General features: G+C 53.0%; 1 protein-coding gene across 3 annotated transcripts in view; it reads left to right on the forward strand.

The window, feature by feature from the left end:
- The window catches only part of Cacna2d4 (calcium voltage-gated channel auxiliary subunit alpha2delta 4), a 108,160-nt gene extending 89,278 nt beyond the window's left edge, over positions 1–18,882 (forward strand). For 2 of the 3 annotated variants that reach the window (XM_059258472.1, XM_059258471.1), the window contains 12 exons: positions 4,975–5,036; positions 6,179–6,223; positions 6,412–6,474; positions 12,018–12,088; positions 12,491–12,566; positions 12,994–13,046; positions 13,480–13,532; positions 13,827–13,847; positions 15,524–15,641; positions 17,109–17,221; positions 17,489–17,571; positions 18,298–18,882. In XM_059258472.1, coding sequence (XP_059114455.1) covers positions 4,975–5,036; positions 6,179–6,223; positions 6,412–6,474; positions 12,018–12,088; positions 12,491–12,566; positions 12,994–13,046; positions 13,480–13,532; positions 13,827–13,847; positions 15,524–15,641; positions 17,109–17,221; positions 17,489–17,571; positions 18,298–18,402 — 863 coding nt within the window. In that variant the 3' untranslated portion in view covers positions 18,403–18,882. The remainder of the gene's footprint in view (positions 1–4,974; positions 5,037–6,178; positions 6,224–6,411; positions 6,475–12,017; positions 12,089–12,490; positions 12,567–12,993; positions 13,047–13,479; positions 13,533–13,826; positions 13,848–15,523; positions 15,642–17,108; positions 17,222–17,488; positions 17,572–18,297) is intronic. The other variant, XM_059258470.1, reaches the window with a different exon arrangement.

Consider the following 18,882-nt stretch of genomic DNA (forward strand, 5'->3'; position numbering starts at 1 on the left):
TGTGTGTTGTTTTGTCATCCCCAGTGACTCAGCTGCACCGTAGAGCAAGGATGTATGTCCTGCTAAGGCTCCAGCTGCCTGTGGTCTTACTGGGGTGCTCTGTTAGGCTATAGGACCAGCTGAGGACAGTAAAGCATTGGGGTCTTGGAGGAAACACAAGATTCCTGTGGAGAGACAGCAGGAGGGGAAGGCAGGAGGTAGCCTGGGGCAGCGAGGGTGAGGACAGGGGAAGGACCCAGGTAAACTATGACAGGTGGAAAGAGGTCTGGGATTTATCCTTTCTCCGTGGCAGGTCCCTCACAAACTAAGGTCAAGTTAGAAAACAGGGACCCATCGGATCCAATCATAAGGGAAGATCTCTTAATTACCCCCAGGGAAGCCACTCAGGAAGCCTTCCTACCCTGGCCTTGCCTGTTTCTCCTCATCAAAAATTCTAGGCAGATGCAGCCGCACAGCAGGTAGCAGGAGGTGACTCAGGAAGATGGTCCTCCCAGGCACTCTGGTGAATTCCTAGAGTCCATCCCACCCCACCCCAGCAGAGCAGGGATACTAGGTCTGAAGGCTGAGCTCTGTCTGTGAATGTGCTGTGTCAGGAGTAAAGCCTAGGAGTATGGGAGTTTGAGTCACTGACAGGGCAGCTCCATTTCTAAAGACGATCTGTGTCCCATCCTCCCTCCTGCTCCTTCACCCCCCCCCCGCCCTCTCACCCCCACCCCACCCCCACTCCCTTCCCACTTCTGTATCAGCATCTTGCCCTTCTTGTCAGAAGGAGGATTCACTTCGTTTCCCACTTAAATCTCTCATTTCCAGTGGATTGCTAAGGGACTTGGGGCACACGGATAAATCTCTAAGTTGACAAGTCGGTGTGAGCGATGAATTGGAGCTCCACAGGGGAGGAGGGCTCTGGGAAGGTCTGAACCTTTGCAGTCAGGGAAGTGAGATCACCCATAAATTTGCCCCCCCCTCCCGCCCGTCAAGTGCTGACACAAATGTACTCAGAAACATTTCTCGAACCCTGTTATGTGACAGCGTGATTCTAGATCTAAGAATCAGAGCTTGGTCCGCTTGCCCTCTGTGAACCCCACTCCATGGGGTGAGATAAACAAATCATGTCACTTAGAAAATGAAACAGCAGTAAGAGAGAGAACGAGGAGGGGGAGGAGGAGGGACAGGAGGGAGAGGGAGGAGGAGGGCTGTTTCATCGGGGAGAGCAAGGAAGTCTCTGCCAGGTGATGAGGTTGAGTTGATTATAAGGAGCTGAAATCTGATTATACCACCAGTTATACAGAGTTCTAGGTAAGAGCATTCCAGAAAGAGACAATTGATGAGAATGTCCTGGAGTAGGAAGGAGCTGACCCTGTTGAGGAAAACAGTGACTCAGGCTGAAACCAAAGACACCAGCAAGGCTGCCTCATGGGTGTGCAGGATGGGGGACAGGAAGGTGGGATGGGGGACAAGAAGTGATGGGTTTGGACCTTCTGGGAGATGGCTGTGGTCATATGGAGAATGGATCATAGAAAGGCCAGATTGGGAAGCTGGGACCCTAAAGTCACAGGGCAAGAGAACATTGGCTTGGCCACAGTGGCCACAGCAGAAATAAGCAGTGTATATACTCATTTCTGCATGGCGTCCTGGGACCAAGGTCTTCAGAACCTAGGTGGGCAAAGAGAAGTAGCAGCCATGGGCAAGACTGAGCCTTTAGGTGCAGACTTCGAACCTTTAGATCAGGCTTTCGGGCAGAGAGTGGGGTCAGCTTCTGAACATGTGGAAATGCTTTTGGTTGCTCACCGTGACCCAGTGGCTCAGGATAGACAGCTGGCTTTGTGGTGGACCCACCACCAGCCTGCCCTTTGCCAAGCCCTCACTTCTATCCAAGAAGTCCTGAAGCCTGACTTTCATGGAGGCAGAATCAAACCCTACCTTCTCCAGACTTCCCATATTAGAGTCACAGAGCCTCCTCCAGCTTGGAAAGTGCATGAGTCCGTGGGACACACCCTAAGCCACAAAAGAGAGAGGTAGAGTCCCATTCTAGAAACAATCTGAGACCCTTTGACCACTGGAGCCAGGGATGAAGTCGAATAAGCTTCCTTACATCCCAAGGAGTTGACTCTCCTCAGCATCAGCACCACTGCCCACTGATAGTGCTTAGAAGCAGAGTTCAGCCCTGTTTCTGCCAGTGAAGAAAATCTGTGTGCAGTGAGCTCCTAGGGTAACCCTCAATAAAAAAGTGAGGGAGTAAAATGGGGGTCCCTGCACCCTCAGAGAAGGAAGTGGGTGATGAGGAGCACCACACTGGCTGAGACAGAGCATTTGCCCACTTGGGATGGCATGGCATGTCTGTATTTCTCACGGATCTACCTGCCCCCTACCCCCACCTACCCCTTTCAGCCACCTGGGCCTTTAAGCCCAGCTGTCCCTATCACAGAGGCTCCTCAGTCCCACCTCAGAAATCCCAAGACTGTGAGAGAAAGGAGGGGCCTTCTAGGGCCTTGGGTTTTGTTGTTGTTTTACCTGTAAACGCAGATTAGCTGTGTAACTGTATTGTCCAACATGGAAGTTGCCAAGTGTATGGGGTTAGCCACATTTACATTAAGATAAAATAATACTAAAAATTCAGGCCCTCAATCCCAAGAGACACATACGGAGTCTCCAGCATCCATGGTGGTTAATGGCTACAGTTTGGGACACGACGGGTGTGGGACATCCCCATCATCTTATAAAACTCATCTATGTGGGAAGGCTTTGGGCTAGGGTCTCCCAGAACCTGCTACAACATCACGTGCTCCATGAGAAATGTGGGTTCCCAGCCCTAGCCTGCCTCCTGGGTGAGAAACTCTGGAGTGACTTTCAGCTACCCTTCAGGAGGCTCTGGTCTAGAATCCAGATCCTGCATCTCCTGTCCCCTGAGCCTCAACAGTGGTGCAGGCTTATACAGAAGCTTCACAAGTTCAAGACTAGCCTGGGCAACTCAGCAAAACCCTGTTTCAAAATGAGAAACACTAAAAAATCTGGGTCTGCAGCTTAGTGGCAATGCCAGTCTCAGCTCATTGCTGAAGTAAGCCAGATCCGGGCTGTGGCCCTGGAAAATCCAGTGATACAGCTGCACTGGCTGGAACTCTGCTGGCGTGACTATTCCCTGATTTCTTTCCCCATCAAGCCTCCCCAGGCTCATACCAGGCTGGATTCCCACCATCTTTTTTTTTTTTTTGGTTTTTTGAGACAGGGTTTCTCTGTGTAGCTTTGCGCCTTTCCTGGAACTCACTCTGTAGACCAGGCAGGCTTCGAACTCACAGAGATCTGCCTGTGATGCAGGTCAGGGCTGGAGAGATGGCTCAGAGGTTAAGAACACTGGCTGTTCTTACAGAGGTCCTGAGTTCAATTCCCAGCACCCACATGGTGGCTCACAACCATCTGTAATGAGATCTGGCGCCCTCTTCTGGCCTGCAGGGATACATGCAGCCAGAACCCTGTATACATAATAAATAAATCTTTAAAAAAAAGAAAGAAAGAAAGAAAGAAAGAAAGAAAGAAAGAAAGAAAGAAAGAAAGAAAGAAAGAAAGAAAGAGAGAAAGAAAGAGAGAAAGAAAGAGAGAAAGAAAGAAAGAAGAAAGAAGAAGGAAGGAAGGAAGGAAGGAAAGAAAGAAAGAAAGAAAGAAAGAAAGAAAGAAAGAAAGAAAAAAGAAAAGAAGATACAGATCTACACCCTTGTGCCATACTGGGGCACAAGTGCATCCTGGAAGAGCCACAGGGCACACTCAGAATTGTGATGGGCATCAAGTGACTTTTATGCCACCAAGGCAGGTGGTATAATGCTTGAGAACCCTGAGCTTCCCCATGCTCAGTATGAGAGGCCTGCCAACATGCTGCAGGCCATTTTGCCTGCCAGACCTCCCGTCCAGACACAGAGGGAACAACTCAGAGCTATGCCTTAGAGGCTCAGGGCCCCAGACCAAAGCGAGGTTTGTTACTTCCTGGCTGGCAACTTAGCTGAGCCATGGAACCTCTGTTCGGTTCTGTTCCCTCAGCCCATGAAGTCTAAATGAGGCTAGGGCCAGTCTATGAAGGATTAAACACCTCTATGCCTATAAAGGTGCCTAACTCACCCAAAGCCCCCCAAATGCCTTTAATATTATTCTGGACATTAAGAAGTTGGCCTACTTTGGAAACTCTCTTTCTGTTCAGCATAGCCTGCCTTTTCTTTCTATTCTTTGGCCCCAAGTTCTCCTGTCGCTCTTTGTCCCAGATTTCTCTTAGTATGTGAGTGCCCCCTTGGGTTCTCCAGACCTATTTGGGAATCAAAGAGGCAGATGGCGCTTGTGTTGGGAGACATCAAAAGGGAAGCGTTTGTGCACTGACGGCATTCCTGGTCTCCAGGAAATGGCCTTGCAAACTTGGCTGGTCTGGTTATGGCTCGGCCTTCTGCAACTCTCAGTTTTCTTCCCGTGTGCCTACTGGGACTGTGCCTAGGGTAGGTGTTACACAGAGGGTGTCACCCTAGGTCTGAGAGCCACAAGGCCGGCGAGTTTCCGGACTCACAAATCTGCCACTTCTGCCCCCATGATCTTGTACAAACAATGTTCTCCTCAGCCTCTTTCTTCACCTGGGTCACGGGAGAAGAGACACACAGCTAGGCTGCCTTGAGCCCCCAGGGACCAGACAGGAAGCTATCCTCATGGTTCTCTGGCCTTAGAGCCTTCCCCTTCTCAGGCATCTCTTGGTATTGCTTCTCCCACAGAGAGAATCCACTGGCCTGGATCCCGTTCTCCAGCCAGACTCCTGCTTCCAGAGGCCCTAAATTCCCCTTGCCGATGACTGACGCTCCACCATTCCCTCCTGCCCGTGCTTCTCTCCCCACAGGCCCTGTTGATAAGCTTCCTCTCTTTAAGTGGATTCTATTATTTTCTTCTCTCGCTGTTTCCCCCTTCCCCAAATCTCCATCTGCTCTTGCCTTTCCTCCTTCCTGCTCTCCACAGCTGTGGGCATCCAGATGCAAGTGGACTACCTCCAGCGCCAGTTCTGGGCAGCCATGAAGCAGGTAGGCATCCATAGGGAAGGACTGTCCCACAGCCTGGCCCATCAGTCCCACAGGAGACACCTCCACTCTGTTTCTGCCTTCCTGACATTCTCTGGACTCTGCATATTGGGCCTCTTCCTGCTCCTACTCCAGTGCTCTGTCCCTTGGTCAGATCCAGGACAAAGGGTAAAATAGGGATACTGCTGTTGTCCCCAAACCACCTTGGCCTTGCCTGTTACAGAATAAAGCAGAACTTCACTTGGCCCCTCCCTGTAAGGCCCCCCCATACACACTCACACACACACACACACACACACACACACACACACACACACACACGCAAGCACACACACACACACACACACACACACACACACACACACACACACGCAAGCACGCACGCACACACCCCAGAAGCCTTCACTGTCCTCTGCATGTCCTTCTAGCCTGAGTCATCGTCACAGGGAAAAGTCCCCTCTACTCCTTCACTCCGGGCTGCCAGGTCCCTGCCTTGGGCACAGGGAGTTGCACAGTGAAAACAGAAAGGCCACAGAGGTGAAGGGGACCAATAAGAACCCACTTACCATATGAAAGCCCTAACCATGTGACAAGTGGCCTGTGTTCGTCCTCAGAAGAGCACAGCCTGCTGCTCAGTGCCCTGCCCGCTAAGACATACCTACGTGTGTGTACATGCCTGTCTTCACATACTCCAGGCACATATACTCCATTTACCACAGGCAGATTCTCCACATACAATAGGCACTTCACAAATGCACCACATAGTGTATATATACAGACACACATACATGCACACACACACACACACACACACACACACACACACACACACATCACAGACCTCCCACGTACAAGACACAGTCCACATCTATCCACATATAGCACACTCTTCATGACCATAGCACACTGCAGACATACAGATATACACATGCACACAGAATATACATACCACATGTAGACCACACATAAAATGTGTCCAAACACTCCACATTCACACCACACACAAACCTACCTTTAACACCTACGCACTGAACACATATAGATACACACGCACAGGATGCTACACATGGACACACACAGACACGCATGCACTTGCACCCACGAAGGAGGCACACACCGTTCACAGTGTCTCCTCTTGCTTCCAGTGTGGCACTGGAGAGGGGCCATGCCCGGAGAGCTGCGAGGACACTGTAAGTTACTCCTGAAGGAGCGCACAGGTGGGAGGTCCGTGTCCTGCGTCCCCCTGTGGACTACTTCCTTCTCTCCAAATGTCCCCTCCCTGACCCTGCCTGCGGGGCTCATCCCCCCCCCCCCAGCTGTTTGGATGAGCAGGAGGGCTGGAGCCAGCTGTGACCTCCTGTCCCCGCCTCTCCCCCAGGATCTGGACTGCTTTGTCATAGACAACAACGGCTTCGTTCTGATCTCAGAGAGACCTCAGGAGGTAAGTGACTGAAGAGGCAGAACTTAGAGAAGAGGGCAGGAGGAGGCCAAGACCCTTAAGCAGCTACATCAGCCAAACAGACCAAAAGCTGGGGCCTCCGTCCCACTCTGGAGCAAATCGGGGTAGAAGAAAGGAGTTATCCTCAATCCAAATCACAGGGCAAGATGACAAGTGCGGATCCCTGTTACCTGTGACTAAGCTGACCTCTCTGAGACGTGGTGAGAGGAAGTGCCACGTCACATGTGGTGAGGAGCCACTCAATAAGAACACTGCTCAGGAAGAACACTGCCACCATGTGTCCTGCCCCCTCCCCCCACACAACCAGGAGGGACTTTTGAGCCCTACACACCCCTGCTGCCTGGGTCTTGCCCTCCTCTACCCATCCTCCCATCCCTCTCTTCCATCATGGTACCCAGGGGGACTTTCCCATCCCTCTGCACCTCTCCTTTCTGGGACTCCCTGAGGAAAATTCTACTGTCATCACCAAGTCAGGGTGCCAACAGGCTAGCAGGGGCATGGGAGCAATCCTTCCTTCCTTTACCCAGCAGGCTGCCTTCCCCCCAAGCACCAACTCAGACAGAAGAGGAAGCCACGATGGTAATTTTATATCTGCTCAGCCACAAATCAGACCCTAAAATTAGCCAGAAATTATACTTTAAATTACACTTTTTAAAAGAAGCCTGTTCAACCCTGGGCCAAACCTGAACATAGACACCTGAACCAGTTCTTTGAACAAGCCCACAGCCCTGAATAACCTCCAAGAGGAACTTCATCAGAAGGCGTATGTTCAATTTGTCTAGCAGCTTCCAAGACCTGGGCCTCAGTTGTCTCCTCCTGAACACCACAGGCTGGGTCACCTGATGTCAGGGCTCAACCCCAAGCTGGAAGCTCCAGATGCCTGGATATTGACAGAGTTGCAGGGGCAGAGCTGACTCTGACCAGAGTCCTGGCCAAGGTAGTCTCTGCCCCCAAAGCCATACTGTAGCCTCGTCTGAGGCTGAGGGTCCGTGGAAACTGTCAGAACATGTCAGGAAGTAGGCCAAAACATCAGGAGTCTGGGCACAGATAGAATCGGGAGAGAAGGGGACCAAAGGGCCATGGGGCTGGCTCCCCGGGAACAGTTCTTGAATAGCCCGCTTCACATGCAGCAGGAGCTAAGAAGGGAAAGCAGATCTCACTGTTTCCTCCTACCGGAAAGGCTTGGGTTGTCGTCAGGACGCTGCCCAAACTTCAACCAGTCATTAGTCCTGGCATCTGGGCCTCGGATTCTGCCTGCCTCCTCCCCTCCCTTTTCCCCCCACTTTTTTTTCTTTCTCCCATGCCCTTCTTCACATAGAGGCAGTCCATTCTGTCAGAAAATGGATGAAAACAAACGTTGACCCTATGGCTGAAGAGGCCTAAGGACAACAGTGTCTCAGTCACTCAGATCTTAGTTAGTCCCACTGCCATATGACCATGACTAGCTGTGGGTCTCCTGTGGAGTAGCTCAAGGGTCTGAAGGTGGCCATGAGCATAAGGAGTGGCAGGGGAGCCAGGTGGTTTAGTCAAGTGAGACAAGATTACAGACAGGCCCAAAAGTATGCCAGGATATGGGTCAGGGAGCCTACGGAGGGGCAGAGAGCATTTCAGGGCATCAGCCTTGTGAGCTGGTGGTCCCTGACGGTGGCTGGGCAAGAGCTGAGACAGAGGACACACGAGTGAGCAGGCACCGTTTCAACAGGATCTGCTATGGATACTGAACATCTCATGTAATGTTCATGAGCTTGAAATATTAATGGCCTCCTGATTTTTTTCCCCTAACCATTTGAAAACAAAAAGGCTGTTCTTTGCTCAAGAGCCCACGCAAGTCCCCAGTAGGCCAGTCGGAGCTCTCATCCCTAGCTTGCCGATCTTTGCCCGCAGCCCAATCTACCTGAGACACGCAGCAAAGGGCCACCTCATAAAGGAGACCCCAGGGCTCCTGAATAACACATTGGGTTGATTTGCTCCCATTCTACCCAGAGGATACCCACCCATATGCTCATGAAGTATAATCCCAAGACATCCCAGAAACAGTCAGTTTCTTCTGAGACTTATATTTGATGCAACATACATTTTCATTCTCTATTTTAAGTAGTTAGCTTATGTGCCTTCATTTTCTCAAGTGTTGTATTATCTTATGTTTTGCATAGGCTTACAAGCTGATCCAAATCCTTTATGAAATTAGACAAAGTATAAATGAAACTAGCTTCTAGCACAGCCGTTCTCAACCTGTGGGTCTCAACCCCTTTGGGGAGTCGAACAATCCTTTCACAGGGGTCATCTAAGATTATCAGAAAACACAGATATTTACATTATGATTCATAACAGTAACAAAATTTCAGTTATGAAATAGCAATGAAAATAATTTTATGGTTGGGGGGTCACCATAACATGAGGAGCTGTGTCAAAGGGCTGAAGCATTAGGAAAGTTGAGAACCACTGCTCTAGAGGCTTCTGTCAGCCCCAAGACATGCCCCCAAACACACACACACACACACACACACACACACACACACACACACACACACACACACGAGGTTGGTGAACTCAGACCAGCTTTGTCTGGGGTGGGGTACAAGTCCCTACCACCTGGTCGCCATCCTGAGTCCTTCAACACCCTGTCCAGGTTTCTCTGTCTCTACTCAAAACAGTTAACTGCCTCTGATGCACCTGGCCGGGTCTCATAGAATTACAGCCAATCCTGCAGATCTTCGAAGGCCAAGGATAAGGAGTGCTGAACCCCTGGGTTAGCTCTAGCAGTCTTGTCAAGACTGGAGTTGAAGCTCCTTCACGGGCCTCAGTATCTCTTCCCTCATCTGGACATGCCTGGGACAAGCTGTAAGCTGAGCTGTGCTGGGTAGTGAGGCCACCAGACCCACAGGCCTGGGACTCAGACCAGTTTGAACACACAGATAGGAGCACCTGGATGGGTATTTGAGGCACAGCCACACAGCAGGAAAGTTAGCCCTGCCCTGGGGCAACCATCTCACAGCGGGAATCAACTCACTTCTAAATTCTTTCCTGCCTAAGCCATCCACTGGACTCCAGGCTCGAGGGCAGATCTCATAGGACCTTGACTCCATCCTAAACTCATAGCAAACTCGATGCAGGCAACCCTAGGCCTTTGGCTGTCCCAGAGCTCTGCAGCATGTTGGCTGTGCTATGTGCAGATACTCTCAGGTGGAGGGTGCCTTGGGAAGCCCTTGCCAGCTCCGTCCCTCACGTAGTCACATGTTAAAATCTGGGTCCTGAAGTGATGAGGGACCCAAAATCCACATTGGGACCTTCCCTTTGCAGGTCCAGAATTTCAGCCTGAGGCACTAACTCATTTGGACAAAATCCAACAGTAGCTATATCTGTTAGGAAGTACGTTGTCCCTGATGCATTGGCTTAAGCAAAGCACAAGTTATCTCATAGATCAAAGCAGCCTAGGCTTAGTATGGCTTCCTGGAGGCACCAGGTATCCCCATCCTCATGGTGGCACCATAGCAAGGGAAACTGTTGACTTCTAGTCCACTTCCCAAGCAGGAGGGCAACAGTGACGTTTGGGTGCCCCAACATAGTCCTCTCACTTTAAGCAGATTCCCAGAAGTCCTCATCTAGGTTTTTCTCCATTTCATTGGCCAGCCCTCAATACAAGGGTTTCTGGGAAGTGTAGTCTTTTGTGGAGCACATGGCTACCATTTTTGCAGCCAAGCTGCCTCACTAAAAGAAGGGCAGTGGACATTTCCTGCTGAGTGACATGTTCTAGGACATGGAGTTTTGTTTGCAGAGGCAGAAGTATTTTCCAAGGTGTGCTTCCTTACAGTCAGACCTCCCACCTCAGAACCAGGCAGGGCTCAGCAGGGCTGGTGATGAATAAGCCTACAATCAAGCAAGAGAGCAAGATGGGCTTACAGGAATTTGGATCAACTGTCCCTGGTCTGCACCCGGCTTCCCTGTCTTTTTTTTTTTGTGTGTGTGTGTGTGTAGCTTTGGTGCCTGTCCTGGATCCCACTCTGTAGACCAGGCTGGCCTCGAACTCACAGAGATCTGCCGGTGCTGGGATTAAAGGTGTGCACCACCGCCCAGCTCCGGCTTCCCTATCTTAAAGAGCATAAGTTTCAGGTTTCACACACGCACACACGCACCTCCAATGAACAATCACGAGCAGAGTAGTCTGCAGGGATCTTGCTACCTGGTGATGGAAGAAAAACAAACACACACAGAGACACTAGAATAGCAAAGAGCTACCCAACTGAGCAGAATCATCCAAGCGCAAGGCAGCGAGAACTCCAGTCGCCTTGGAGGGTGCTGGGCAATAGTTGCAGGCGCCCCCAGATATTGATTGATTAGATCATGAAGGGAGGAGAGACGGTCCCGTGTTATTTTGGAGGTGGAGAGGTTGCATAACACTTTCCCAAACCAAGCTGTCTGGGATTATTTTGGCAGCAAATCTAGGGAAAGGGAAAGGGATGGGTGGAGATGGTCGAGACGCCCAAAGAGGGCAGAGCCCAGGAAGTGAAAGACAAATGCGATCAGTGCAGAGAAGGGACAGGACATGGAGGGCAATGAAGAGGCCAGTATGGGCAAAGCCCATGGCAGAACTTGCGGAGAACAACCTGTGACATCATACACTACCACCCCCATTACCACAACCACCATCACCTCACCGCTGCCACCATTATTATCATCACCACCACCGCACACTACATCGCCAGTTACACCTCCACCATCTCATATCATCACTGTTGTAAATTAGGTGCTCTGCTCAACGGCAGCAGCTTACACCTCACTTGCTGCCACCGGGTGTGGCCCATTTCCACCGTAGCAACTCATAGCGACACATGTCCCCTTCAAAAGGACCCTCTGGACATCACAGCGCTCGCTCCCTCCCTCCCTCCCTCCCTCTCTCTCTCTCTCTCTCTCTCTCTCTCTCTCTCTCTCTCTCTCTCTCTCCCCCTCTCTCTCCATCTCCTTCTCCATTCTCTCCCATTCTCTCTGTCTCCTGGCCTGTCTGTCTCTATTTCTCTCTCATGTCCCCACTCCAAGACGGCCCTTCCACTCACCCCTCTCCCCCAGTAAACCTCTTGCATTAGATCTGTTGCATGGAGTGATCTCTTAGTGGCACACCCTGGCTGGAGCCTGCCAAAGATACATTCCCATCACATAATCCTAATAATCACTACTACCTCACCATCACCACCACACCCGCACACCCCCACACACACACATACCACCAACATCAGCACCCCACCTCCACCATCACCACCATACCACACCCAACAAAAAGCACGTGCAACAAAGGGGGCCCACAGACTCATTTTCTTGAAGGTCCTGATTCACGTGCGCTGTTCTAAGGAACCCTGTACCCCTTTTTGAGCACCCTCTGGGCTGATTTCACAGCCAGCAGCAGATGACAGCATGATTTAGACAGCATTGCAATGGGCAGTTGGGGGCGGGGCTGCAGGGGAAGAAGAGATGATTCCATGGAAGAGCAACTACAGGCACTGCCTGGTGGTAGCTCTGGCTCCCTCTCACAGATGGGAAGACTTCTGGGGGAAGTGGATGGTGCTCTCATGACGCAGCTTCTCAGCATGGGGGTGTTCAGCCGGTAAGTGAAAGGCACCCCTCCCTGGTCCTCAGATAGCCCTCAGGGTCTGACCTCAGATGATGCTCTGGACAGGCCCCAAAGATGCCTTTCTGAAGCCAGAGACTGAAGCCAGTCTCGGGATGGGTGTGAGGTTGTGTGACTATCCCTCAAAGAAACTCTCCAGGCTCGGCTCAGGGGTCACAGGAAAGCGCAGACCAAAACAGCAAGTGTGCAGTCCGTGTTCTTGAAGCCATCCAAGCATGGGAGTGCCATTCCGGCATGAGCTGGCTTCTGCTCTGGCTCACCGTTCTAGCTTGGGCGCCCACATGGACCCCAGCCAGCACAAACCCTACCACCCAGGCCTCCAGGCCAGGGCATGGAGTGGTCTTGGCTTCAACACAGCTTGCTTCTTCTGCGTTTCAGTGTGACCATGTATGACTACCAGGCCATGTGCAAGCCCCCGGACCATCACCACAGTGCAGCCCAGGCCCTGATCAGTGTGAGTGTCACCCCAGGCCTTCCTTCCCGCTACTGGGGCACATCCTCTGCCCTGTCCTTTGCAATGTCACCTGATCCCATTCCCATCTGCCTCAGACCTTCTGGCTCAGGCTATTCAGGACTCTGCTCTGATGTTCACCCCTCCCCCTGGAGCTGTGGGGCTGTCTTATCGTTGGGGGTGCACACCTCACTCCCAGGCTGACATTAAGATCTTCAGGGGTCCCCAGCACTGGTCCACCAGAGACGGGAAATGACCAGAGTCCTGAAGGGTTTGTCAAATCCTACCTGTGGGGAGTCTGACCTACAGAAGGCCTTGAGGTCCCTCTGCTCTGGGGCTCCTTCCGAGGGACAGGCAGGTCGGGTCTGGAGGGTGGCTGTGCAGGGACATCACCTGGTGTTTCCCTGAAATAACTCCGCTCTTCCTCCAGCCTCTCTCCGCCTCCCTGATGGTGGTCCGGTGGCTACTGCATGAATTCCTGCTGTGAGTAGGGGGTAAATGAAGAACCGCCCCCATGGGGTGGGGGTGGGAATAACCCATGGTCAGAGGTCAGGGAGGGGAGGGCTCCCTGCTCCAGGGAAGTGAATCATGAGGCCAGGACCAAAGGAGAGGGCTCCCGATAGGTGGGACATGAATCTAGGGTTGGGGGGCCCAGGTGAAGAGAATTCCCTTTGGGGGAGGACTGGGTCACGATTAGAGGTGACAGGCAGGAGAGGATTCCCTGCATGTAGGGACTGGAGTATGAGGATATCCTTAAGAGGGGCTGCCTACGGCCCACCAGATAGCCTGGCTCCCTAGCCAAGGGAGGAGGGAGGCATGCAACTCCACCCTCCACCCCCCTCCACTCATGTCCTCAAGCAGAAAGACAGCTTCCTACACATGCCAGCCCCCAAGACTGGTGTTCCGTATCCTGCAGGTTCCTGCTTCAGTGGAGTGCCTGGGGATCTTGGTATGACAAAGGGTCAGAGGGTAAGTTCTAGGAGGCAGCTGTGGGCAGCGTTTTGGTAAGCTCATTGGAAAGCTTTTGCCAGGGGGCGGGGGTGACGGTGGGGTGGGTGTCGCAGCCACGTTCATGTTCATAATCTCATCTCACCACCTTCCCCTCACTCCGGGCTCCCTCACCTCTGTGTGTGACATCACATCACCTCCGAACACCTTCGCTCCATGTGACATCATCACTGCCCTATGACATCTTGCCCTCGTGTGATGCTGTGCCTTTCCTGTGCCATGTCCCACCCTGTGGTGGGCACATGCCCTGGGCAGCCAAAGCTGTCTTTCATCACTGTAAGTAGTTCCGGCTGAGAGAGCCTCATCCCAGCGCTCTGGGGGAGCTGTAAAGGGCTTCCCTTAAGTCTGTCCTGGGAGTGAGCATAGGCAGGCTGAGTTCCTTTTTTCTAGAACACTCCTTGATTGGGATCGGGGAGGGGGGGAGGTCCCCAAATCCATCATCTACTTTAAAGTACCATTTCTGGGGAGCAAGAAAACACGGAACTCAGGCCACACAAGTACAGCCCTGCCTTAGGAAGCAGCCGTCTCCTCCTGAGAGGTTACAATGATTAAAGGGAGGTACGGCCCATCACGTAGGATGCCACCAGGTCACCCTAGAGAAGGAAGCAGTGGCACCTGTGCCCAGGTACCTGCCAGCCTCCAGGTTTGAGGGCGTGTCCTCTAGGATAATACTCCTCCCATGAAACTGTGCCTAAGGACAGAGTCCCCAAAGACAATGACATATTGAGGCAGCCCTGACACAAAGCGAAGGAAAAGCTTTGTCCCAGCTGCTGGTGACGCTTGCTGCCGGCCTGGAAAGGGGGGACACCTGGTCTTTATGAGCCAAGAGACACAAAGGCACTTAGATTCTGAAGATGTGGGGCGTCCCGGGCTGTAAAGACGCCTGACTTCAGCCCACCCTGCTCAGTTCTCTCCGGGTTCTGGACATCCAGCGGCCGGAAGGCTCCCACTGCCTTCTTGTTTGGCTTCCTTATACAAACAATGTCCCCTCCTTCCCCTCTGCCTCCTCGGCTGCTGCTGCTGACCAGGTCAAGTCCTTGGGTCTGAAGTTCCTTTGGTTAGGCCCCTTGGTGATTCCAGGCTGTGGTGGGAAGTCATCCCCAGCCGTTCTCACGGGGCCTGGCTGGATCAGTGACAGAAGCCGTGTGTGGCAGTCTGCTCAGACTCACCCCAGGCTCAGGATACAGACAAAGACGTCCCTGTCACCTGCACGCTCTGTCCCTCACTTCTGCAGGGCAGCCAGGAGACTCACTAGTGACCTCAGAGAAGCCATCTGGTCCTACCCCTGGGGACTCTGACAGGTACCAGCACTAGGACGACCTCTCACCAGTGGCTCCGGTGACAGGAAAATAGCTCAGCTCTAAGCCTGAATCCCTGGGAGGAGAGGAGCCAGTGTGAGGTGTCTGTTCTCGGGGGCCCAGGACCAGGAGTAGGGGCGCCCAGCAGCAGGAACAGGAATGGAAGCTAGCTGTGCTGTGGGCACTTTTCCAGCCCACGTGGACTGTTTAGCCCGCAGCCTGCCTCCCCTCTTAGATTCACGGTCTGTGAGGGAAGCTTCTGGGTCCAGGCATTGAGGAGACCTGTGATTCTCCTCACTCCTTGTGTGACCTTGCAAAAGCAAAGCCATGTCTGCACCTCCATTTCCAGGCGTTTCCAGGCCACAGCTGCCTTCCCTACCTCCTTTGCTGCTGGGCAGAAGGGGCAAAGTGTGCTTTGGGACAGCCGCGCTGCACAGTGCCCACAGGTGCTCTGCAGAGAGATCTCAGGGGCCCCGGCAAGGGCCGTACAGCAGCTCAGCAAGGCCCGCAGACTCCACTGAGCTTTTGCTGAGTGCTGGCCACGGTATCCCCGGCCCTTGTAGCAAACTGAAGGATGCTGCCCTTGCAGATGGGCTTTCTCAGACCTGTGTGATGTGTGATAGCCCTCCTCACTAACATTCCTGTCACCCGCAGCCCACAAGCACAAGAAGCAGGACCTGCTGCACCCCTGTGACACAGAATACCCAGTGTTTGTGCACCAGACAGCCATCCAGGAGGTCAATGGGATCATCGAGTGTGGGGCCTGCCAGAAGTAAGTCCCCATGCAGTCACCAAGCCTAGCCAGGGTGCAGCTTCTCGCCCCTGGCACCCACAGGAAGGTCCACAGCAGGAAAGGATTGACACTTCAGAGAAAGGCCACCTTCCTCATTTCCCCATTCTTCAGTACAGGGAAAACCCAGGCTGAGGCAGGAGAGAGAGCAACAACAGTTTGGTGGTCTGCTTTAGGGGGCACACGGACAAGGGGTCCAGAGGCCAGTTCCCATGTCTGTAAGTCTCTCTAAGTCCAAAGCCATGGGGCCTCCCTTAGGAATCCCTTGCTTGCCTGCCCTCTGCTCAGGCCAGACCAGCCAGGGCAAGCTAATGCCTGGGCCTTGCACACTTACGCCACCGGCTGGAAAAGAAGCAGGAAGTTCTGTCCTGTACAAAGTAGGAACTATGCACAGGTCTGGGGTGTCCTCAGCAAATGCACAGGATTGGAGGGGGCTTGGCCCTATATTCCCTGGGGCATCGCCACCCCAAGCCTAGAGTTTCTAAGCAGGACTCAGTCAGGCTAGCTCCTGGGTAGAAACTCCTAGCTCCATCCAGACTGGCTTGGAAGGCCAAGCCTGCTGCTTCCCACTCCAAACCCTGGAGGAACCTGCCCGGAGACTTCTGTCTCAACCCAGGAGGATAGTACCTCTAGGAAGCTCCCTCAGCCAGTCTTGCTGCTCACTGGGACCCCCAGCAAGTCTGGGGAACCCCAGACCCATGCCAACTATTTTGTAGTGTCAGATTCTGGCATCAGACAGATTTAGGTTTCTGTCTCTTTATCACGTGTGACATCTTATGTGCACACAGATCAGCCTTCCTGAGACCGGCACTATTGATGTGCTTATCTCAAGGCTTGAAGGAAACGCCAAGGGGATGGCAGAGGGTAAGGGCTTCCCAGCAGACAAGCTTGACTCTTTAAATCCAGCTCTGGTCCTTTCTACCTCCAGTATAGCCTTAGCCTCAGTTTTGTCTGTGCAGAACGGGAACTAGACCAAGTTCACACAATGCTGTGATGATCACATCTGTGGGTTTATAGGTGTGATATATACCTGTGTGTGCGTGCAACATCACCCACCCCATACGAAATGCTTGGTGGCAGCTGGCACTGCTGTGTACATAACACCTGGCCAACCCTTAAAGGCCTTTCCCTACCTCCCACCCCCACCCCAAGCGGTGTATAGGAGCATTGTGCCACCTTGTGGCCACGCACAGAACTGCAGGTTCTCCAGCTCTCAAACGGACATACTATCCCTGCTGGGAATGGCCCCCTGCATATTAATGACAGCTCCTTCAACCTTCTCCAGGCTATTGGGAAAGAAGGGATGCCATGTGTAAAAGTACTGGGCTATTGGCCTTAGTCTGCCTGTGGCTACGTGTCTTTCCCGGTGTCCTGGAAGGTCTCTCCCCCAAGATCTTCTCCTGGGGCTGCACCCGTCCTACTCAGAGCCCACCACCCTCTCTACTGCAGGACATTCGTGATGCAAAAGATTCCCAGCAGCAACTTGCTCCTCCTAGTGACAGATCGTACCTGTGACTGCAGCATCTACTCTCCCATCCTCCAGGAGGCCACAGAAGTCAAATATATCCTTCGCATCCTCCAAGGGGGAGGGGCTGGCTGAGAGACCATGGAGGAACTCAGATTTGGGGCACAGAGTCCAGCCTGTCGCCCACCCCATTCCCTTCCTTACAGCATGACTTAAGGGCCAGCCCCTCTGCCCCCCCACACACACGGGGGGGGGGGTGGCTGCCCATCCTGAACCTGCTCCCAGGGCCACTGACCTCCCAGATCTTGACCCCCAGGATCTCTAGAACTTTGGGGAGTTGTGACCTTGACAGTGAGCTCTGCACATAATGCCTCTGTCAAATGTAACAGGATGCGCTCCCAGAAGCCCCGGCGGCGACCAGGACCCTGCCATGCCTTCCATCCAGAGGTGTGTGCTGTGGACAGAGGGGCCTGGTCTTCACTCCCCAGTTTTGTCCTGTGTGGGATTACCTGGGATATGAATGTTTCTGGGTGTTGGTGACACCACTGCATGTGTCCGTCATACTGGGAGACCCTGGCATTCACATTTACGTGGTATAAGAAATTAGATTCGCCAGGCCTGTCATCTCAGCGCTAGGGGGCAGAAGTAAGCAAGGGAGTTCCAGGTCAGCTTGTGTGGGGCAGGGAGGAAGGAGGGGGAAGGTGAGAGACCAAGCAGAGAGGAAGGAAGGGAAGAGAATGGAACAGGGGACTCAGGGAAAGCTGTACTTCCTAGGGCCTGGGGCCCACTAAGTGTCCCTTCCTGTGCTCACTCCCGCTACCTCAGCACCCCATTAGTTACTGGCTAGTGACTAATAGCCAGTGGTATTTATTGACATCTGAGCTGGAGGCCTCACTACCCAGTGTCAGCTGGGTGTGGCTGCCACAAACTACCTCCCCTAGAGATGCCCCTGGAGGTGAGGGCTACTCCACACCATTATGAGGAGACGGGCCCCAGGGACTAAGTACACAGTCTCTACCACCCCTAAAAGCTCAAAGAAAGGTAGATTTCCTCTCCTCTTTGGAACTTCCCCGTCTCCCAGGTTCGTCTGGGTCAAGCCACACTGGGCATGCCGGCCCTTGGGTTGTGAGGACCAGCCCACTCCTAATGCCCCTTACCTCTCTGGCTTCACAGGAGAACGCCCAGGACTGTGGTGGTGCTTCAGACACTGTGGCTTCTCTGCCTCTGCTCCTGCTACCGCTGTGGGTCTGGCTGCTTCCACCACAGCTTCTGTGGTGACCCCATCCTGTCTGACTTTCACAGAAGGGGACCCTTACAGAGACATCCTAAAAAGTCGCCAGCTGATGAGGGCCCAGCTCACAGCAGCGAGGTGTCTCCTGGCTTTCAGTTCTGGGCTACCAATCTCTGTCTGTTGGAAGGATCCCCAAGGCTCTCCAGGGTGCCGAATACCAGCTACCGCGTCTTCTACTCCTGCCTCTGCTTCAGGACTCCAACAAGAGCTCAGCTGGAGGAAGGGGAGAAGTTACCAACGATGAGAACCAGCCAAAGGGCTGGGTGTTTCCCTGGCTGGTCTACTGCAGATCTGAGTTCTGGGGGCCAGGATGAGCAGCGAGACCCATGCAGAGGCTGTGGCAAGAGTACACTCGCCACATACACAGGAGTCCTTGGGAAGGCACTTTCATCCATCCCAGATAGTGCAAGGGAGGATAGGCAGAGGGAGAGACGGGAAGACTCAGAGAGGGACCAGGAACCAGGGAA

Source organism: Peromyscus eremicus, chromosome 3 (genome assembly GCF_949786415.1).
Source record: "Peromyscus eremicus chromosome 3, PerEre_H2_v1, whole genome shotgun sequence".
In the NCBI taxonomy this organism is placed as follows: Eukaryota; Metazoa; Chordata; class Mammalia; order Rodentia; family Cricetidae; genus Peromyscus; species Peromyscus eremicus.